A 21,559-nucleotide genomic window follows, 5' to 3' on the forward strand; every position below is an offset into this window, starting at 1 on the left:
GCTGGAGCCGACCTTGGCTCTAAACACCTGGAAAACTGCATGACGACAGTGTTCAGGAATAGAGCTCACGCCTGCAAATGCAGCCCTGCAGAGGTCAGGGCTGGAAACGAGGTTGTGCTGCAAGGGTAACTCCGGGGTGATCCCCAAGAGACCAAAGGAACGACAAGGAATTTTATCCAGGGGGGATGCAAAGCAGCAGGAAGGGGGCCTGTGTGTGTGCGCAAAGCCGGCTCGACACCACCCCCGGCCTTTTCCCCTGTTAAGGGGGGTCTGCCAGCTCAGGAGTGGCACAGTCTAGCACAAGTCCTGCCTCCTGCCTCCTTCCTCCTCCTCCTTCTCCTCCTCCTCCTCCTCCTCCCAGATGTTCCCTTGTGTGCAGCCATCTGTTGAGCTCCCTCCTCCCTCCTCCTGCGGGGAAGCGGTAGCCAGCTTGCCCGGCCAGCTGCACGCCTTGGACGAGGAGGACCGAGGAGAGAAGAAGGGGACAGCCAGCCCAAGCCCCGCCGCTGCCGGCTGCCGGCGGCGCCCGCTCCCGCCGTGGGAACCGGCGCTGCGCGGCCACCCCGCCGTGGGAACCGGCCCGGCGCTGGGAACCGACCCCGGCCCCGGTGAGTCCCTCCCTCTGCCCCCACGCCCTCCCTGCCCCCCGCATCCCCTCCCTGACACCCACCCCTTCCTTGCGCCCTCCATCCCCTCTCTGGCCCCTGCATGCCCTTTCTGCACCCCCCTCAAAACTTCCCCATGTGTGCAGAACCGTGGGGCTCATTTTTGGGGAGGGGGGGAAGCTGTACCGCAATGGGCTGAGCCCTCCCTGCCGCCTCCCAGTGGATGCGCAGGGCCAGCCCCGGGGGTGCCTGCTGGGGAGCCCTCCCCAATCTCAGAGTGCGGAAACTTTTTTTGATGTGATGAGTTTTTCCTCGCGTGGGGGCTCAGCGGCCGGGGGCGCAGGGTAGGGGGAAGGACAGAGGTCTCGGGTGGACGTAAACTACTTTTTCCCCACCTCTGTTTTTTCCAGAGGGGTAACTTTAAGATTAGGCGGGTGCGTAAGAGCCCCCAGCCCGGCTACTCTCCCGGGATGAAGCGTCTCCAGCTGGAATCCCTTCTCTTCTCCTTCCCCCAGTGGAATGGTGGTTTGTAGAGTGCTCGGGATTGCCACGGCTGCAGAGTAATCCGAGCAGCAGCTGGAGGCTCCGCACCGCCTCCCGTGCCCGGCTTCGGGGCTTTGATTTCACACAGGGCTCCCTGTCTCCCCTCCTCTCCCTCCTCCTCCTCCTCTCCGGGCCCTCCCCCCCACTCTCGGGAGCGAAGAGAAGCTTTTTGGTGGGTTTCTGGGGCTGGGAGGCTCGCAGGATTTTGCAGCTTACTCAAGGTAAGGGGAGAAAGGAGAAGGGGAGGGAAGGGAAGGAAAGCTTAGAGGGGACGGCCGGGTGGGGTGAAGAAACTGGAAGATACAAGGGGGGAGGGGGGGGTCTTTTCCTCCGGGTTCCATTGATAAAGGCATGGCAAAAGCTCCCTGCCTGGGAATTTCCCATCTCTAAGTGGATTAAACTGAAGGGGAAGGTGTGCTTGGGAAGGGGAGAGAGGAAGCAGAGCAAGATTTATTCATTCTCTCACTGGGAAAAAAAAAAAAAAAAAGAAAAAGAAAGAAAGAATGAAAGAAGCTGCTGGGTGTGACTTCTGAAGCAGGAGGTCAGAAAGCCCGGGGTTCCCCTGATAGTGCACACACCCTGTAAACTTTTAAGCAGCTCCCAGGAAACTTGTTATTAATGCTGCAGTCGTTAAAAGGCGCAGCCCACGGCAGATTTATTAGCTCAGTAAACCACAACACGTGCCAAGCTCTCTGGAAACAAAAGGGTCTGTCAACTTTACTCTCCTCTCGCTCGGGATTTGGGAAGGCTGGGAGGAGAGCGGTGGGGATGGAGCTGGTGGTGCGGATGGAGCTGGTGGTTTGTGTCGTGGGGAAGTGGCATCGCCTCCGTTAAGCGACGCTTCCCAGCACGGTTTGTGAATGCGATTCCGTGGCAGCGAAGACCTTGGAGCACGGCTGTAAGGAAAGCACAGCGAACCCTGCTGAGCTCACGGTGCTCGTCGCGGCAGTGGGACGAGCAGCCCCCGGTCTCCCGAAGGGAAAGCTCTCCCCGTGTGCCTGCCATGATAAATCAGCTGCCGTTCTCCTGAATAACAGCATTCACTGAAGTTACAGTAGGAAACTTGTCTGGGTGGACACTGTGCCACTGCTCTGCGGAGGGCAGCCGGTGCCGATCGCTGGCGTTGCGCGGAAATATCGCATTGATTGCCGCTCCAAAGCTCGGCTGGCAGCACCGGGTTATTGCAGCGGCGAGGAGCCGGGCGAACACCGGGAGAAGAGGCGCCGGGGAAAGGCGGGGTTGGACCACCTCGCCGATCTCTCCGGGAATAAGAAGCACGCTGGATGTGTTAGATGCTGAAAGGACCGGAGGAAGCTGGCACGTCCCTGGGAGGATTTGCAGGCTAAACTTGGCTGGGGGCTCGCTGTCGGCGGCCAGGCGTTCACGGGGAAAGCGGGTCAGTGTGTGCCATCGCCCTGGTGCGGGGCTGGCTCTTGTCCCATCGTGACCCCAGGGAGCCAGTCCCAGTGTCTGTCCTGGAGAGGACGTGGGAGGTGCCTGCTCTCATGCGGGTTATAAATGGCCCGACGAGGAGCTTCCCTCCTCCAGAGGCGGTGGGTGCGCGGGGTGAGCGATGCTTGACACCGGGGTAGGCAGGAGGCTGGGTGGCAGCGCTCAGACGGATTTTCCCTTGCGGCATCCTGGAGCAGGGCAGACGTTGCTGGTTTGTGAATGAATTCGAGCAGCTGCTGTCAGAGGCAGTGGGGAGCAATAACAAAATGCCTGGAGGGAACGAGGACGTGGCAGACATCCCAGGGGACATTAATTTCTGATGACAAGCTGGACTGGCAGGAAGGGTTGCGGGGCTGGGGTGAGGGTCTTCTGCACCCCTGTTCTTTACAACTAAGTGCAAGGAATAAACCAGCATTGAATGGGTGAGAGAAAATCGGGAGAAAAGAGAAAAAACATGCAGAAGTTTTTAGGGGTTTTGTGGATTTTTTTTTTTTTTTTTTAATATAGGCAAAAACATCCTGTGCTCCCCCAGCCACACAGTGAGCAGCAGTACGTGCCACCCCTGTGCAAGACAGAGCTGGGAATAAAAGGTGAGCCACCGTCTTCCGGAGGTTTAGAGTTTTCCCTCCATCCCTAACTGCTTTTTTTTTTTTTATCCTGTTTCAATCCCTCCTCCTCCTCCTTCTCCTCTCTTGTTAGCTGGTTGATGGGGAGAAGCAGGAGGGTGGGATGAGACAAGGCATCCTTGTCCGGCAGCCCCCCTGACCCCTGGCACCCCCGGGCTCTGCACGGTAGCCGCAGCGCTGGCCGCCTTGGTTATCAAAAGAAACTTCCGAACAGTGAGATGTTGAGGGCTGGGAAGAGATAAAGGCTGGCTTGAGCAAGCTGCTTCTTGTCCTAAAACTTGGCACCTGGACCTATTGAGGCAAATTTATGAACGGCTCAACCATTCATTACAAAGAAATCTTGAGATTTTAATTTTTATTGCAATTTTTATATGGGGTTTTTTTATTATTTTATTTCCTGGGAGTTTCCATCTTATTCATGGTGTGCAGCAGGGGAGAAGGAAATATGTGCTCTGGGAATCACCCCAGCCTCCCTGTCTGCTTGCAGACACTGCAAGAGATTAAACCATCCTGGCTGCCTTAGCATGGGACATTCCTGAGTTGCATTAACCAGGCTGGAAATCTCCTGTCAGAGCAGCAGCAAACTGGAAAAAAGCATTTTATCTTTACCATAGCTGACAGAGGGCCATGCGCTGTGCGTAATATCTGAGTGCCAGTGTCTGTGGGGTTTCTTTTCCTTCCCCTTTCTCCCTTCCTGATTCTTTTTTGCAGTCTTTGTCTCTGTGATGGTGACTCCTCTCCTTTCCCCTGCTTCTTGCCAGCAGATCAAACCCAGGGGTGGGGAGAGAAATCACAGAATGGGTTGGGTTGGACCTTAAAGATCATCCAGTTTCAACACCCCGGCCATGGGACACTTTCCACCAGACCAGCTTATTCAAAGGCCTGTCCAACCTGGCCTTGAACACTTTCAGGGATGGGGACTATTTTTCAAGGAATTTTTTTTTTTTTTTTACTTCAAATAAGATAATCTTCCTCAGGAAATATTGAGACTCAAACTCCTATTGTGACAGATGGGTCAAACCAGACGTGATTCCTCCACCCCATCAGGTCTGATGTGACACATGTGCATGGGACTTGTGTCACTTGTCTCCAAGTGGGGCAGGACATGTCCCTGACCCCAAAATTGCCTGTTTTCCTCCCATCCTTGAGAATGAGATTTCTATAGCAGTCAGCATGGTGAGGCCAAACTTCACATAGCAGGATGGAGGAGATCCTTCCTCCAAAGCACTTTAATCCCATGGCAAAAGTTTGGTTTACATACAAGGTACAGCCCCTCTGTCTATCCGGGACCAAAGCATTGCAACCTCTTGCAAGAAATCTCCAACTCAAAGAATTATAAGATAACTGAACCTGGCCAGTTTCATCCATCCTGTCCCCTCTCGCCTGGCCAGGCTGCCCGTTTAGCAGAGGGCAAAGCAGGGTTGCTGTCCCTAGAGTGTCCAGGAAGGCAGGAGCTGGACATGGTGCCCAAGGACAGTGGTGACATTTGGCTGGACCAGTTATGGCAGTGGCAGAAGTGGGGACTTCTGTATGGGGTGAGACCAGGCCACCTTGGCTTGTCCTCCCTTCCCAGTTAAACTGGTGGGACTTAAACCTGGGGATGGCACCCCTACCCCCACACAGGAGTGAACACCTCTCGGACCTAGTGCTAGTCATCCTTAAAGTGTCAGGAGAGAAACTGAGGCACACAAATGGGGACTCATAGTACATCAGTGGTGAGAAATTGGTCCTGATGGGGAAATGCTCTCCCAACCCACTTCAGATGATCTTTCTCCAAAATCCTGCACCAGCCAAGAGGGACTGGAGGATTCTGGGCCAAGGAGGGAGGAAAAGAATTGAGGAGATATCACACATTGTGGGGGCAATGAAGCATCATCTCCAGTGGGAATCATGGTGGGGATGACACACTAATGGCAAACCCTTTATCAGCTCTACCTACACCCCTTCCCCCTCCCCAGATCGCCCCTTCCCAAACCTTGTAGGAGACCCAAGGTTGTAGTAAATGTCTCATGTGCTTCACTGGGGTTGGGGGCAGCTCCTGGAGCCCCAGCTGATGCTCTACCGAGCAGTTTCACTGGCATTCATTGTTTGCAGCATCACGATGCAAGAATTTATTGGGGGGGGGGGGGGGTGAAGAAAGGCCATGAGGGGAATGAGATGGGAGCCTCCAGCTGTGCTGTTTGCAACAATAATGGCCAGGATTGTATTTATTATCTCCTCAGCGGAGGGTCTGCAGCTGCACACTGAGAGCCACAGACGGCAAAGGGGCCTAGAGATTATTGTGCATGGAAAAAAAAACCCAACCACAAAAATAAATAAAAAGCCCACAAAGAATCCCTGGGCCAGCTGGAGCAGTGCCAAGGGGCACCCAGCTTAACTCCCAGTCTCCTCTCTTTGCCCTTCCTTACTGAAGTCAGCAGCCCCGCAGGGCTGATAGGAGAAGGGAGATTGGCAGCTGCTGCCTTTCAGAGAGATAAAGCTGCATGGGGTCCTCTTAAAATCCTTCTGCCAGGGCTGGAGGTGTTTCCCAGCCAGGTTGAATTTCTTTTCCCTCTGCTTTCTCATGATATTTCCAGTGCTAGCTGAACCATGACCAAGGCATGCCACTGGAGGCAGCACTTGGACCTGATCTGCAGCCACCTCTGTTGTAATGGATTTAATTATCTTAGAGGTATTTTCCAAGCTTAATGATTCTACGATTCAAGGAGAAAGAGGTGGAAAGCCATTAGAGATACAGGATGATGGGGCTGTGATGAGTTGTTTGCCCTTGGTGGGATGTGTCTCACCAGGAAGAGCAGAGGCATCACCCTGGGATGTATCATCTCCTCCATCCTCTCTTTTGCTTCCTTCTCCCTGCCTAGCTCATCTTCTCCAGCGGAACCCATCAATGTCTATTCAAGCAGCATGGTCTCTCTGCAGATCAGGCCAGCCCTCTGGGGAGACTGGAAGCAATCCAGGTCAGGGATGTGCGGTACATCCATAGGCATCACATCTTGCCCTCATTGACCAGAGAGCTGTCGGTGGGTCCTTGCAACCTGCACTTCCCTGGCATGGAACATGGTACATGCCATCCCAGGGACATGCAAGGCATGTGGCATATCCCAGCTGGGCACAGTGACATGGCTCATTAGCTCTTTTAACAGCTAAAACCAAGAAGTATCTGTCGTGGGTAGGAGGTTTCCTCTCCCCATGCTGCACCTCTTAACGTTCCTCTCTAGCATATGGTGCTCATCCTTGAGTGCATTCCTCTGGAATTATATCATGTCTCCAGGAGCTGGAGTGCAGCAAGAAAGTATCATCGTGGCAGGAGCCAGCACAGGAACCGTCTAGGGTTGGCTGTCAGGTGAGCGTCTCCAAGGGTTGAGGCTCTAGGAGAAGGTTGCTGGGATCATTTTTGCTTTCAGTAATTGACTAGTTGAGAAAGAAGGAGATTTAATCCTCCCAAGGTTAATGCTGTGATTTGGGTAAAGCCTGGGTACTTGCAGGCTCCCTTCGTGCATCACAGTGTGTTCTTGGGCACTGGAGGTGATGGGGCAGGTAGCGTCACCCGGTCTTTCTATAGCAAAATGCATTAGGACTGGCATAAAACTGTGTAAACCTCTCCTTTGGCTATGAAGCACCGTGTGAAGGGCTGGTCTGTTCCCGAGTTTGTGCCAAAATAACAGAGACCTCCCATTCTGGGACATGTCGCTATGATAAAAATTCTGTCCGGGCTGAGTTTGAGATGGTTAAGAAAATATTTGTGTTCCTGGCCGAGATGAGGTCTCTGTTATACTCAGCGAGTGCCAGGATACTGAGGTCTCCTGCTCCTGGAAATGCTCACAGTTAACAAGCAGAGCTCAGAGGACGAGAAATAGGAGTTGTTAGGGGTAAAAGAATTCAGGGTGGTCATGCCAGAAGTGATTCTAAAGCAGGAGAAAGTCCTGAGCTCTTATAACCCTTGCAGGCACCTGTTTGACTGATTCCGTGCATCCAGGGCTGCTGGGAACCAGGTGTGGCTGCCAAAGCTCCCAGTTTGAGCAGTCCTGCAGCTGGAATAGCCAGGAGGCAATGGTGGGGCTGGGATGCTCAGATCCTGCCTGCTCCCAGAAAATACTGTGAATCCCTCCTGGTGCTACACCACTCCAACACCTGCCTTCCCTGCCCCCAGCCACTCAGGAGGCCTGGCAAACAATTTCCTTTCGGGAATGCCCCCTCTGGGCACAAGCACAGCTTGACTTGAGGCTGGAGAGCAAAATTGCTTTCAAAAGCCACAGGAGACTAATTCCTCCACCTGGAAATAAACTGCTATTAAGCTGACAGATTTCTGGGCTGAGCAGAGAAGAGGGAATTTTCTGCAAATCCCGATGCCACGGTGATTTAATTCCTAATTTTCCTGTGCTGGACGTGGCACCAACGTTTTCCCACTTGAGGCAAAATTCCCTGGAGTTGGGCTGCTCTTCCCTCAGAAAATGCATCTTTTCAAGGCATGAAGCTCTTGATGTGGCAGAAATTGTATTTCAGCCATGGATGTAAATGAGCTGCAAGTTACTGTATGGGCTGGCAGACCTGCCTGCACATGTTTTCCTTTTCTCAGATCCCAAAATACACCACCCTGCACCTTGATTTCCTTCTTCAGGGGAAATGAGGGATGCCAGAGGGGGAAGATTGCACAAGTGAAATAAACTACTAGCTGTTTAAGCACTAGGATGACAAATTATCTGTGGCCTCTTGCAAGCAGATGGGAATTGTGACATTAACAGTTGTAACAAAATTTATTAAAATAAGTCTATCCATTTCTTTATTAAATAAAGGATTTTTTTTTTTTTTTACATTTTACATTAAAAAAAATAGAGCAGAGACTTTCAGCCGAGCAAGCATTTCAGTCTCTTCTCCCAAGAAACAAGCAATAGGACAAGAGGAAACAGCCTCAAGCTGCACTAGGGGATATTTATATTGCAAATTAGGGAAAATTTCTTCACCAAAAGGGTTGTCAAGCATTGGAACAGGCTGCCCAGGGAAGTGATTGAGTCACCATCCCTGGAGATATTTAAAAGATGCACAGCTGTGGCACCTGGGGACATGGTTTAGTGGTGGGTTTGGCAGTGCTGGGCTAACAGCTGGATTCAATGATCTTAGTGGTCTTTCCCAACCTAAATGATTCCATGTTTGAAAACAGACCCATAGTGTGGAGCTGTAGGGTTTGGAGGTGCTGGGTTCCCTCTAGATCAATCCCACATGTCTTCTCTGTGGCCCACGTGGTGGGTTGAGGGGCTGCTTGGCTTTGCCTTTGGGGTTGTGAAATGCTTTTGATGCTTAATTTATCTTTGCCCTTGCTAATCTTATCTATCCTATCCCCTGTAACATCTACAAAAATCTCCCTAAAGGAGAGTTTTGTGGCAAGTCATTGAAGTTTTGGCTCAGCAATTTATGTCCACAGAGGAGAAAAGCCCATGGAGATAACCAAGGTCTGGGAAAAAAGTGGGATGGTGTCTTGTTTTTTCGTTCTTTGCCCCTTCTGGCTGTCTACGACCATTATTCCATGGGGTTTGATGAGATTTAAGTCTTGCAAAGACACACTTGATGCAGAGCAATGGGGTTCTTGTCCAGATCAGGAAGTAGCATCTTGTCTCTGTTTATCCAGTTTCTCCACTGCTCACTGGTTTCCACTTGAACATTGAGCTGTTGACTTTAACTCTTTGAGTGTGACTGCCCAGCCAATTCCTTATCCACTGAGTCATCCACCCATCAAATCTATGTTTCTCCATAGAGACTACTATGTTGTGTGGATCAGTGTCAAATGCTTTGCACAAGTCCAGGTAGATAATGTCAGTTGTTCTTCCCTCATCCACCAACATTGTAACTGTGTCATAGAAAGCTATGGGATTTGTCCAGCAGGATGTGCCCTTAGTGAAGTCATGTTGGCTGTCACCAATCACCTCATTATTTTCCATGTGCCTTAGTAAAGTTTCCATGAGGATCTGCTCCATGATCTTGCCAGGCAAAATAATTAAAGCATAAAGGAATTCATAGCAAAACCTTTTCTTTTTTTCTTTGGCATTCCTTGCATTTCATTCTGATTTTTCTCAGGGAGCAGGAACATGGAGCAAAGCATTCAGGCACCTGCAGGATGCCTTTTCGCTCCTGCTCAAGCACTTGGTGTCTCTTTACATTGAGCCATAAGGGCTAAAGTCACCACTCCAGTGGCTGAGCTTCCCCTCATCCTAGTGCTTGCATGCACTGGTAAGGGAAATAGGGTTGCAAATCCCTGTCTATATCCTATTGGAAAATTTGGGTTAGCTCTGCTGTTCCAAGCAGCTTTGCAGTTCCCACTGATAAAACCACCAGTGTGAAGTGAAGGGTGATAACTTATCCCCTAAAAGTGACCTGTGCAATGTCTCCTGATGGAGGCCTCCACAAAATCAAGTGCAATTTGGAAGAGCCAAGGGACTGATTCTCATCCTGCTGTCACTGACACCTGGAGTAACTCCACTGAACTTTCTCAAACCCATCTAACAAATGCAGGATCCCACATAAAAACCAGATACTTCTTGGATTCCCATTAGCTCTCCTCTCCCCAAACCCAAGAAGTCTCAAACTCTGAGTATAAAACCAGGACTGTTTGCAAAGTGTCTCCCAAACCAGCAAACAACAAAAAGCAACAAGCAGGTCAGAAAACGTTGTTTCAATTTACATCAGAATTTTTTCTGTGGGGTTTAATAATATTTATTGGGAGCTCTTTGTGGCATTTGTGTGGGGAGCCCTTCTGCAGGAAGAGGCAGTCTGAAGCAGGCGAAGCAAAAGCCTGAATGACCTTTACTTTCAATAGATTCACATGAGAAAAACCAACAACAAAAAAAGAGTAACCTTGTCAGCAGCAGCCTCTTTATTATGGGAGGGGTGTGTGTCTGCAGTAAGGATTTAATGGTCTCTGGCTGTAGGCTGGTTTGAGCTAGTTTTGCTGCCTGCTCAAATTGGCATATGGGATCTGGAGACCCGACCGCGATTGCATCTGTGGCGTCATTTGGGCTCAGCCCGGGAGAGTCCACACTGGAAAAGTGTAGCTGCTGCTAGTGCTGCACTTTAGTCAGTAATTATTCTAATTTTACAGAATAATTAATGGGTGGAGAAGGTGGGGAAAGGTCTCTTATGCAATTTTGTTGTCGAGAAGCAACTCTGGAGCATTCTGGTGCTCTGGAGCTGCTGTCCCAGCTGCCACGTAGCCTCCAAGATATTTAAAGATATTGTTTTTTTCCCCCTTCAGTCTGGAGGATTTATGGCCTTTATCATAACCTATGCACTTGTTTCACTTTCCAATAACGTTCCTTTTCCCCTGACCCCAATTAGTGCTGGCAGCCAAGTGGGCCTTGTGAGCTTTGCTGTAAAGACTTTGTTTATTTCTTCACTTGGCTGATACAAGAGACAGAAGACAATCCCAAAATTTTCCTCCTGAAATACTGTTGCTAATCCAACTCTTCTGTCCTTTGCTAGAACAACAACTCTTATTTGGGATAGGTGGACTTCAGCCCTTCCTTTTTGCCTTTTTTATTTGAAATTTGCTCTATTTTCTGCTAATCCAGAATTAGTATTGGCAAGAAACTTGGAAATTACCAGCATCTGTCCACCATGCTTTACAGATTCATGTCAAATCCAAACTGGTCTAGTTGTGGGCTGCTGTGAAAAAGGCAGACTCTGTTTTCCCCACTCCTGTGTGAGAGCTGATAACCCTGTGGCTGGTCACCTGAGTTGGTTGGAAAACTGACCCACCAAAGGGGAAGGAGGAAGATTAGAGAGGGTTTTGTTGGATGAGTGAGCTGGTTCATCCAAGTGCACCTAGTTATTGGGTGGGATTAGGGTTTGGAAGATGAAGCCAAGAATGGGGTGGGAAGCCATAACCAGGGAGACTGGGCATCCTACTCTCTCATGGACAAGGGAGAGAGGGGCATCTCCAGGGATGTGTCTGGTCTTAGGTTGGTTTCATCCCCTTCATGAGCAATTTCTTTCTCTTCACCCCACCATAGAGACACCCTGGTGGTTTGGGGGTTTTTTTGCACTTCCTACCCATGTACCTCAAGCTTCTTTGGGTGAATTTGCGCCTTTAGCCCCAACCCCAGCTGCATTTCAGACTATGCTTTGTTCAGAGGCGTGTTCAGGGAGGCTGAGGGAATGAAAAGGGAAGAATGGGGCAGCTGTTTCCTGACTCCATCAAACAGCAAACTTTAAAACACCTCCCCTTGTGTTATTTCTTTAATTAGTCATTGATTTTTTGCTATGGGGAATTCCAGATTGGTGGTTGCCAGGGCAACTGGAGGTAGCCTAGGTAGCATCCTCTTAATATCAGCATTCCTGAAGAGGGGGACCAGTCCCCAAGCAATGGGCTTTCATCCATGGGGGCATGTGTCAGCTGATCTCCCTAATGAGAAAAGTCTTTAAGGGAGAGGAGAAGGAACAAATCAAGTGCAGGGAGAAGTGTGAATTTGCAACAACACTGTAACAAAGCTTTCCTCTCTCCCATCTCGCTCCCTGACCACCGGCTGAGACCTGGAATTCTTCTGCAGTCTGGTTTTAAAGTTGGGGTTTTTTTGGCTGGGAAATCTCAGTGCGAGTCTTCTGTGTGTGTCTTGCCACACAGCTATGCAGTGGATGAGCATAGCAGGGAGAAGGCATACGGGCATCTGCAGGCTCAAGGAGCGATGCGGGATCTGGGGAGAAGGCTGGCACTCTGCTAGGAGCTTGGTCCAACACTGGCTCCATTAACCACCATGGGGTCTCCTTAGGCTTGTCTCAGAGTATTTGCCTGGCAGAAAGGATGAGCAGGATATAAAGACCAGAGCCCTGCAGTCACTACAGGCACCTGAAATGTGGGGGATGATATTGCACCCCCAGCAGCTCCTATTGCAATCAGCAGGTATAACAACCCCCTAGAGCTGCCAGACAGCCAGATCTTATACTGGGATCTCTCCACACCTCAAGAGCCATAGAAATGAAGAGGACATGGCTGAACCAGCCCCAGGGTTGGCTGCTTTCTCCCGGTGACTTTCCCCTCACTATCTTAGGTGATGGTGCTGGTGGTTTCTTGAGTGTTTTCCTAAATGAATCTCCCCAGTGCTGCAAGACGATGACTCCTCTTCCTTTTACAAGGGGATACCTTGGCTTCCTGCCTTTATCAACAAAGCAGCTTGTGGGCAGCAATCCAAAGGCATTTTGGTGCAGTTTCAAATACACACTGTACACAGAACTGTAAATGCCTGCGGTGTGTTTCTTTCCCCATTTCAAAGAGAGCTATCGATTGCTCCACACAATGATAAAACATGCCTGTACCTGACTAAGCTCTTTGCTGATTATCTGGCAATGCAGGATTCTCTTTCTTGGACTGGAAGGTGACCAGTAAATTTATTTCTCCCATCTTTTATCAGAACTATTAACCAAGTGGCATGTTAGCCTATGATGCTCCATGCTGCTCCATAAGGGAGTTTTTAACTGGTACTAATGGATGGTATCCCATCTGCAAAGCAATTGCAGAGCCAGTAAGGGACAATCTGTGGCAGTGCTGTGAGGAAGGAAGAGGCAATAGATGCTGTGCAAATACTTCAGCTGAGCTTTGTGTACTGCACTTCAGCTGTGTAATGTTTTGTCTTTGCTGCTGGCTGGAGTGATGGATGTTGCAGTGGGAGTCACTGTATCTGCCCACTTCTGGCAATCATTTTTGAGACTGATCAGGAAGGGAATTCCCATGTCAAAAGGGCACAGCTCACACAAAAGTGAGCCAGCAATGGTTTTAATTCTCCTCTCAATTTATAGAATCATAGAATAGCTGGGGTTGGAATAGACCTTTTAGAGGCTATCCAGTCCAACTCCTCACAATAATGAGAAACATCTTCAACTAGATCAGGTTGCTCAGACCCCCATCCAACCTGCCCTTGAATGCTTCCAGGGATAGGGCATCTACCACCTCTCTGTGGAAACATGTGCCAGTGTTTTACCACCCTCATCACAAAAAACTTCTTCCTTATGTCTAGTCTAAATCACCCCTATTTTAGTTTAAAACCATTATCCCTAGTCCTATCACTACAGGCCCTATTAAAAGTCTGTTCCCAGTTATATTAGGGCTTTGGATTTTTTTCTTACTTTTGTTCAGATGACCCAGAAGGAGCCCATGAAGATTTTAGCAGTGCTCAGAAAGTAAAATTTCATGCTGGTGTGCCTTTGGACTTCCTGGTGTATGATCCAGCTCCCACCAGAGCTGAAACAGTTCTATGAGGAACTGAGCTGCATACTTGAGGGAGAAGTTGGGAGGGGATTTCCATGTTGAGACATCAAGTGGGAATAGCCACGGGGTGGAATTTGGGAGAAGAAATACCAGTAGACCAGTAGACACCACTGTGGGTACTTCTCTGTACGTGAGACATTTCACATTTGAGGTTTTGCAGTTTTAGTTTACAAGGAGCTCCCCACTGTTTTAACTGCCCCGGTAATAAAATAATTCAGTGCAATCCAAAGCAGCTTCATGAAAATAAATAATAAGAGTAGTATTTATTTTAGGAGGGACTGCATAAGGCAGCAAGCTATATCTGTCTGCACAGAACCAGGGGGGATCAGCCTTGATGTCATCAGGAAAGGGATATCTGGGAATGTGTCTGCAGAGAAGAGCCCTTCCCGCTGTGTCCCCTCTGCACATATATGTGTTTTCTCAGGAAACAGTTGAGATGGGCTGAGGGTAGGGCTCATCTTACCAATTTTCTGTTGTTTCTATAGAATAATGGACCCTGGAGGATTATGAGTTGGCCTTTAGCAATGGTTTAGTTGCAGGCAATTTGGCCAGAGTCCCAATCTCTGCTGTCTATTTGCAGGAGACCTGGAAGACACTGCCATACAACTCACATCAGTGATCAGGACAGTATTTTTGCAACATTTTTCCCCCTTTGCGCTTGTTTTGCTCATTGGAAGTAGTCCCCAGTCAGTGTCCTGGGAATGAGAGCAGGGCCAAGAAGACCATGCTGAGAAGGGACAGAAACTGATGACAAGGGGTGGGTGAGGGGAGATGAAGTGCGAATTTCTAGGAAATGGTCTTGGGAAGGTGCAAGGGCTGTGAGGAAGGAGTCTCAGCCAGATCAAAGGGTGCGTGGGAAAGATGATACCGCAAGGAAGTTAATGAAGTGCTTTTGAACAGTGGTGGGAAAGGTAAGAGCAGAGACAAGGGAGGCTGAGGTGGGGATGGGAGCATTCATTTAAAGGGATTTCTTTTACTCTTTTCTTGTTAAATGAGCAGCTGGCACGTGAATGTCTGTTTATGGCCAGCAGTGTAGCCAAGGACCGGTGCTGATGGATCTGACCCGTGCTGATGGATCTGTTTGTCAAGTCTGGTGAGATTTTCTGTTTCCAGCCTTCTGGAGACCTTGTTTGTAAGGCATGAGGAATCATCACCCATGACTGCAACAGGAACCAGTGAGGACAGTCCTTGCTGCCTCTGTTGACCTGCAGGATGCTGACATGCTCCTATTTACCCTCTCCAGAGACACAGAGATAAAGCTTCTTTTGGCTGTCTCTTGAAACCATGCAGCTGCTGTTGCCCACTGTTGTGTGGACGAGATGTCAAGGATGTGATCTGAAGAGGTTCAGCAAAGCTGGGGGGTGCAGATCAGCTCTCTGCTTCTCTTGTGCGAGATGATGGAGGGACAGAAATGTCTTGGAGGGAGAAGGGTCAAAACCAAAGCAGTGGAGAGAACTCCTTGCTTGCTGGCATTGTTAATCAGAGAGAATACTTAATGTAATTAGCAGAGGCTCCCCAAAGACTGTATATGAAGCAAATTATCTCTCTCTACTGTGCAGAGGGCTGGGCCCACCACAGCAAAGGCTGGGTTAGACTGAACAAGCCTTGGTTCCTCTGCTCTGCTAGGAGCTGCCACCATCACCTGATACAAATCCATGAATCCATGAAACTACCTAAAAACTTCTAAATTTGCATCTGAAGTCCAAGCAAGGGAGATATGATGTCAATTTGGGCAATAAGGAGCTGGCCTTTTTAGCTCTTCATCCTGGGTGTTGTTTTGAGGATGCTGTTGCCTGTAGGAAATTTGAATGGAGCTTTGGTTTCTCCTCTCCCAGTAAGGTCTTTAGACACCAAAGGCTCCCACAGCCTATATGATTCCTCCAAACTGTCAGTGCAGGGTCCTGAAGTCAGTGCTCCCAAATCTCACAGGGATGCCCTGACATAAAGGACCTCTGTGTGCTGAAGTTTGCCAGGTTGTATAATGACTCAGCGTTTGAGCTGTCATTTAGCTTCTTCCATGGTCCGCTCAAAATCATACATGCTTGATAGATCATGCTTTAAGGTAGCCTACTGTTCTTACAGCTCATTTCCAGTTTTGTCTCCACTTGATTACATCTGTAAAGACTGCTGACCCAATTTATTTTCTCCATTAAGTTCCCACTGGGTTCATAACATGAGAGACAAAGTCTTTGGGATATCCATGCTATTTAAGGGTATGCTTAATCTCTCCCTTTGTAAAGAGAAAGGACAAGACTACATGAGTCAAACAGTAAAATATCTTTCATAAAGTAATTTCTACAGCAATTAAATCTGTTTTTCTATTGCCTTGTTTTCCAGGAGAACAATGCATTTCCTGGCCTGGTTCAATTTGCTGCTTCTCCTTCCTTGTTTTGGTACCACCAAAACCTGCTTCCCTGGCTGCCACTGCGAAGTGGAAACCTTTGGTCTCTTTGACAGCTTCAGCTTGACCAAGGTGGACTGCAGTGGAATAGGCTCACACATTGTTCCTGTCCCAATCCCTCTGGATACCTCCTACTTGGATCTATCATCAAACAAACTGGAAACAATAAATGAATCGATGCTTACTGGCCCTGGATACACCACCCTGGTGAGTCTCGACCTCAGCTACAACAAAATTGCCAAGATTTCCTCCACAACATTCTCCAGGCTTCGGTACCTGGAGTCCTTGGACCTGAGTCACAACTCTCTGGAAGTCCTTCCAGAGGACTGTTTCTCCAGTTCTCCTCTAGGTGACATAGATTTGAGCAATAACAAACTTTTGGATATAGCTGTGGACATTTTTACTTCAAAAGGTCAAGGCAAATCCCTGAATGTGGATCTATCCAATAATATGCTCAGCACAATTACAAGGCACCATGAAAAGAGCATCCCTAACATCCAGAACTTAAATCTTTCCGGAAACAGGCTAACATCTGTACCAAACCTTCAAGGCATTCCTCTCCGATATTTAAATCTTGATGGAAACCCTCTGGTTAAGGTTGAGAAAGGAGCCTTCGCAGGGCTGAAAGACTTGATTCATTTATCCCTCAGTGGCCTGCGTGGCTTTAGAGAGTTATCTCCTCATAGCTTCAAGGAACTCCAAGCCCTCCAGGTTCTGGATTTATCCAACAATCCCAACTTGAAGTCACTGACTGCTGAAGTTATCTCTGGTCTGAACTCCCTACAAGAGCTCAACCTCTCTGGGACAGGCGTGTCATCCTTGCCAAAGACTTTGCTGAAATACCTGCCTTCCATCAAAAGCATCACCTTAGGGAAGGACATACAGTGTCTTAAGACCATCAAAGAAGGACAGTACCACCGACAAATTGGGCTGACCAAAAAAGAAGTCCTCAGTTGCCATGACAGCCATGGGTCCGTAGCAGCAGCACCTTATGTTTTGTGATGAAAGCTGGGGAAAAGAAGGGATGGAGCAGGGAGGGTGGAGGGGCCACGGAACTTGTACAGGTGTCGGACTGAGATGGCTTGCAGTGTGCCTTTTGTAAAACTGTCAATAATTTATATATTTGTATTTGCCAATAGTTGATTGTTTGTGGATTTTATAAACTCTCAAATAGCCTGCGTTATCTGCTGGCTTCAGATTTTACCCGGTGCATTGAGGTCCTCACTCATCCTGTTGGCTCAAGAGCAGCAATACTGGACAATGTGGGGACAAGTTGCTCTGCAGGTCCCAGGGCAGAACAGTTAGTCTGGAGCAAACCCTTCATGCCTCAGATATGTTTGTAGGAGCAAAGCTACATCTCTGCAGAGCACACACCAAAATGTACCAGCTCTGTAGCTGCTTGCTTACAAACCCACGCATCATCCTTCTTTTAATTATTACTTCCCAAAATGTGCCTTCTGGATGTTGCCTTCATTAGCAGCACCCTGTTCTCTGTCATGCACTTTCAGTCTTGAGGAAACATTTCCAGACAAACCTGAATACAGGGTGCACCTAATGTGCTGGGTTTTACATGTTATTTGCATAGGTGTGCAACAAACACTGAGTAAGTCGAGAAATTTTCCCACCAATTTCTCCTTGTTTTCCCACCTTGATCCTTTTCATGTCGAATTAACTTAGGCCCAGTTTTGGCAACCTCCTGTCTTTTTAACCTCAGTGAGCCATTGGTCAGAGATGATGTGCAGCAGAGGAAGGGAAGCAGAGGGGTCTGCTAACAACCATGTCTCATCCAGGAACTAGCCCTTGATGAAGGAGGTTGCAAAGGGAAGAGATCATGTAGCCTAGCTCAGAAAAAAAAAAGGAAAATAATCCCTCCTCCCTTCCTGGGGAAGCTTGGAAGGAAACTTTGACAGGGATTCTTTCTTGATGACCTTATCAAACCAAGACCCAGACCTAGAGGATATGAGAGTAAGTTGTTTCCAGGCTGACACTCCCCATCTGAACACAACATCTGCAGCTCATCTGGGCATATGTGAGGCAACTTCCAGTGCCAAAACACTCTTGAGAATGTGCCGGGGAAGAATTAACACTGATGCCTGTGGCCCCAGAGCACTTTGCTTATCAGAGAAAAGATCTTTGGGTTTTTTTCCAGAGTTGTGGCTTTTCTTTCACTCACACAGGTCCTGTGTTGCCAAGTGAATCTGATAAACTGAAATCTGATAAAAATCCTGGTCCCCAAAGGTTTACTCAGTTTTTTTTTTTTTCCTCCACTGCTGAAATGCTGGCAAAGGGGAACCTCTCTGGACCCTCTTTTTCTCCAGTGTAGGAGGAAGTGGGAGAAGACAGCACAGCATGGCTCAATGCCATATGTGAAGCCTTCAATTTGCTTATAGGAGCAATGCAGGTGTCTGCTGAGGTCTGGTCCACATCTGGCACTCTCTGTCCGGGGGGATGGGATGTTATGGATGGGGGTCCTGCTCAAGCTGATCTGCGGTTTGGTCTCTAAACCCAGCCCTGTATCAGGGCCACCTTCAATGTTTGATTGAGGGAGATCCATGTAAAGGTGTTGCAGATATAAACTTATCTCACAACTGTCCTTGGGAGTGTTGGGGGAAGCTCGGATTTTGTCCTCATACCCCCAAAAATCTTTGAAAGTGGAAACCCTGTTGCCCAAACCCACTGACTCCATAAAAGTCAGAGTCAACACTTAACTTCCATCTATCTCCATTTCAATCATTTGTTTGGGGACCTTAGGGTGGGATTTTTACCCCTTCCTTCAGTTTCGGGGCTTTTCCCCTTCTACTGAGCCTTTGCAATGCTTGACCAGCCTTCAAAATCACAGGAAACGTTGATTTTCTTAAAAAGGCAATGGGGCTGCCTGTGGGCAGAGATCTGGAGGGGAACAGGAACAAACTGCACTGCAAGACAGGGACAGTTTCTGAGGAAAGATGTGGGGGTTTTACTGGTTCTTGCCTTTTTAAGTGAATTATTTTCTGCTGGCAGAAAATGTATTTTTAAAAAAAAAAATTGTTTAATTTTTTAAGTCTGTACATAGATGAAACATTAGGGTTATCACCTACTGTCAAAGTTACTGTCTTTGCAGCACTGTGGTAAATTTAAAACCCAAAGTGACAATCCAGTTGAAGACTGCAAGATTTCCTTGTGTAATCTCATGCTAGCTGCTAGCTAAACTAGTCTTAGCAAAAGCTGGCAAATACTGTCGCTGTGTTTGTTTTCCTAAAGAACCTCTGCAGCATTGTAAGGCTTTGTGGTTACTCACAACATAATAAAGTGATTTGGAGGAGAATAAACCCAGATCCCCCAGATTTATTGCTTTAGTGCTGAGCAGGTGGCAGCTGTCACTGGGTCTGAAGTGCGACACAGCTTCTCTCCTTGCTCCACTGATCTCCATCGCCCTCATGGGTGTTGCATCTCCAAACTAGGGGCAGGATTTGTCCCATGGTGCTTGGCTCACTGTGCTCTTCAGTGATGGAAAGGCTTGAGAGCTTCACTGGTTGACTTGAAGGAAATTAGGAACACATGGCAGTGAAGCAGCACAGAGTATGTAGTGCAAATTCCCTGCTCCAGGACCTGCTCAAAGCTCACGGAGACCTCTTTATGGATTTGACCAATCTGGGAGAAGGTCTGCTAATGTTGGAAGGCTGGATTTGCATCGGGGTGGGGGGGATGATGTGGAGAGAGACCACAAAACTATGGAAATGTTCAAGAACATGTAGATGTGGTGCTTAGGGATACAGTTTAATGGTGGACTTGGCAGTGCTGGATTAGTGGTGGAACTTGATGATCTTAAAGGTCTTTTCCATCCCTAAGGATTCTATGATTCTGTGGAGGTGGAAGGGAGCAAAGGGGCGCAGAAGTGATGCCACAGCACAGAAGGCTAAACAGTGCCAGACCACAGAGCTTCTGGCAGTGAGATACACATAATCCAGTCTCAGCACACTCCTTTGCAGAGGTGGGGCTGCTGCACAGAGGGCTGAGACCATGCAGAGCCATTGCACCTAAAGAATAAACAGAAACCTCTCCGGAGGCGTCTTCCTGCTCTAAAATAACATATTTGATTCTAAATGCTTCTTGGTGCTGTGTGTAAAGGTGGTGCAATTAGAGAACCGCTGAGGAAGCTGCCTCTGGGAAGCTGCAGTGTTCCTGTTCCTCCCAAGCCTGAAGGAACAACTGCATCTTCCATCCAGGCAGGCAGACTTGCAGGCTGCCCAGAAGGGACTGTTGGTTCTTTATCTGTTTCCCTGAACTGCCCTGTCCTTCAGGATGGCGTACAAGGTAGTCAGACAATAGCCTGGGGTGTGAGATCACCAGAGAAGGCCAAATCTTGCTCACACAACTATTATGGACTGTAAGGGAAAAGCCACCACCAGCCGTTATAGATGACTGCTCCTCTGGTATCCACCACAAGGCTGTGACCATGAAGCTACACCACCACACTCCTTTGGGATGGAATCACTTCTGCCCTGGGGTGTGGGCTCAGTCAAAGCGGTGGAGAACGTCCTCCTCTCCTGGGGAAGGACACTGTCCTGGGACCCATGGGTCTGAAGCTGTATGCTCCCACTTCCTTGTGAATGCCCCACATATGTGATGCTCCAGCACTGTGTTAGACCTTGTCCCTGCCAGTACTCCTTTGCCCCTTTGCCTTAACATCTTATTTTGCTACTGATTTTTATTCATTATTTAATTAATGACTTATTTCAATTATTGTTAATTAATATATTGCTTCGATTATTATTTCTTATTTAAACAGCCTTTCCAAAGTCCTCTGAATGGGAAGAAACAGGCAAGCCTCTACCAGCAACAGGAGCCCCCACATCCATCCCACGTGTGTCCCCTCTGCACCAGTGGGGCACGAACACCTGAAACAGCACTGATGTCCCCACAGAGGAGGAAGGGCACATGGGGGCTTCAGGCTTGGATAAGTTGAGGAGGCCCTCATTCAAGCTTTCAGTCAGCTTGATAACACAGTGTGATGGACGCCTGGTGTCAGGCATCAACAGTCACCCATGCCAGGAAAGCCAGCCAGGTTGGTTAGCTGCAAGCTTTGGCTGTCTCCACAACCACCTCAGCTCTGCAGCCAGATATGTTTGCCCTGGCAAGCAAGATGGGCGTTTTAATTAGAGGCTCAACATTTTTAGAAGCAGGAAAACCTCAGCAGAGGCTCAGCAATAAGGCTAGGCTGGGTTAGGGAGGAGGAAGAAGTGACTGAGCTGGCATTTGCTTGTGGTGTTCTGTCTGCTGGAGAGTTATCAGCATCTTGCCCCTCCTTTCCAGTGCATGAGGAAAGAGAGTGAGGGTCACTTCCCCCTATCTGCCTTGTGCCCAGGGCAGCACAGGACAGCAATTCTGCTCTTTATTAGAAAATAAGCACCTCTCAGTACCCAAAAACTCTCATTTTCTTCTCATCAGTCTGCTGGAGCCGTTTCTCCTGGCTGTCAGCTGTCAGCCCACAGAAGTCCCTTGCTGACTGATTATGTGACTGACTTCATAACAGCAGTAAGTGCTGTCCCTTTTAAAAATAGCTGTTCCTCTGTACATTTTCCATTTTGCAGAAGGTTTTTATTTCCAGCACGTTTGTTTCACACAACCCTGGCTTGGTCAGGCGGGAAAGCACGGATGCACTCTTGCCATGCCAGAAAATAATGCTGCATGGCTGGGCATAATC

At 48.6% G+C, this 21,559-nt stretch overlaps 1 protein-coding gene across 3 annotated transcripts; it reads left to right on the top strand.

Annotated features, from left to right (window-relative positions):
• The first annotated feature begins 472 nt into the window (after window positions 1–472).
• On the top strand, window positions 473–18,764 carry TSKU (tsukushi, small leucine rich proteoglycan). Of its 3 annotated transcripts, none has more exons than XM_082278952.1 (4): window positions 473–608; window positions 3,108–3,190; window positions 14,475–14,568; window positions 15,813–18,764. In XM_082278952.1, exons 3-4 carry the CDS (start codon window positions 14,486–14,488, stop codon window positions 16,876–16,878), a joined length of 1,149 nt encoding a protein of 382 aa, XP_082135078.1. In that variant the 5' UTR covers window positions 473–608; window positions 3,108–3,190; window positions 14,475–14,485; the 3' UTR covers window positions 16,879–18,764. The 3 variants fall into 3 exon arrangements, with proteins under 3 accessions (XP_082135078.1, XP_082135080.1, XP_082135079.1); XM_082278953.1 differs by lacking the exon at window positions 473–608 and adding an exon at window positions 2,445–2,544; XM_082278954.1 differs by lacking the exon at window positions 14,475–14,568.
• Window positions 18,765–21,559: the final 2,795 nt, after the last annotated feature.

Source organism: Coloeus monedula (genome assembly GCF_965178545.1).
Source record: "Coloeus monedula genome assembly, chromosome: 3".
Taxonomy (NCBI): Eukaryota; Metazoa; Chordata; class Aves; order Passeriformes; family Corvidae; genus Coloeus; species Coloeus monedula.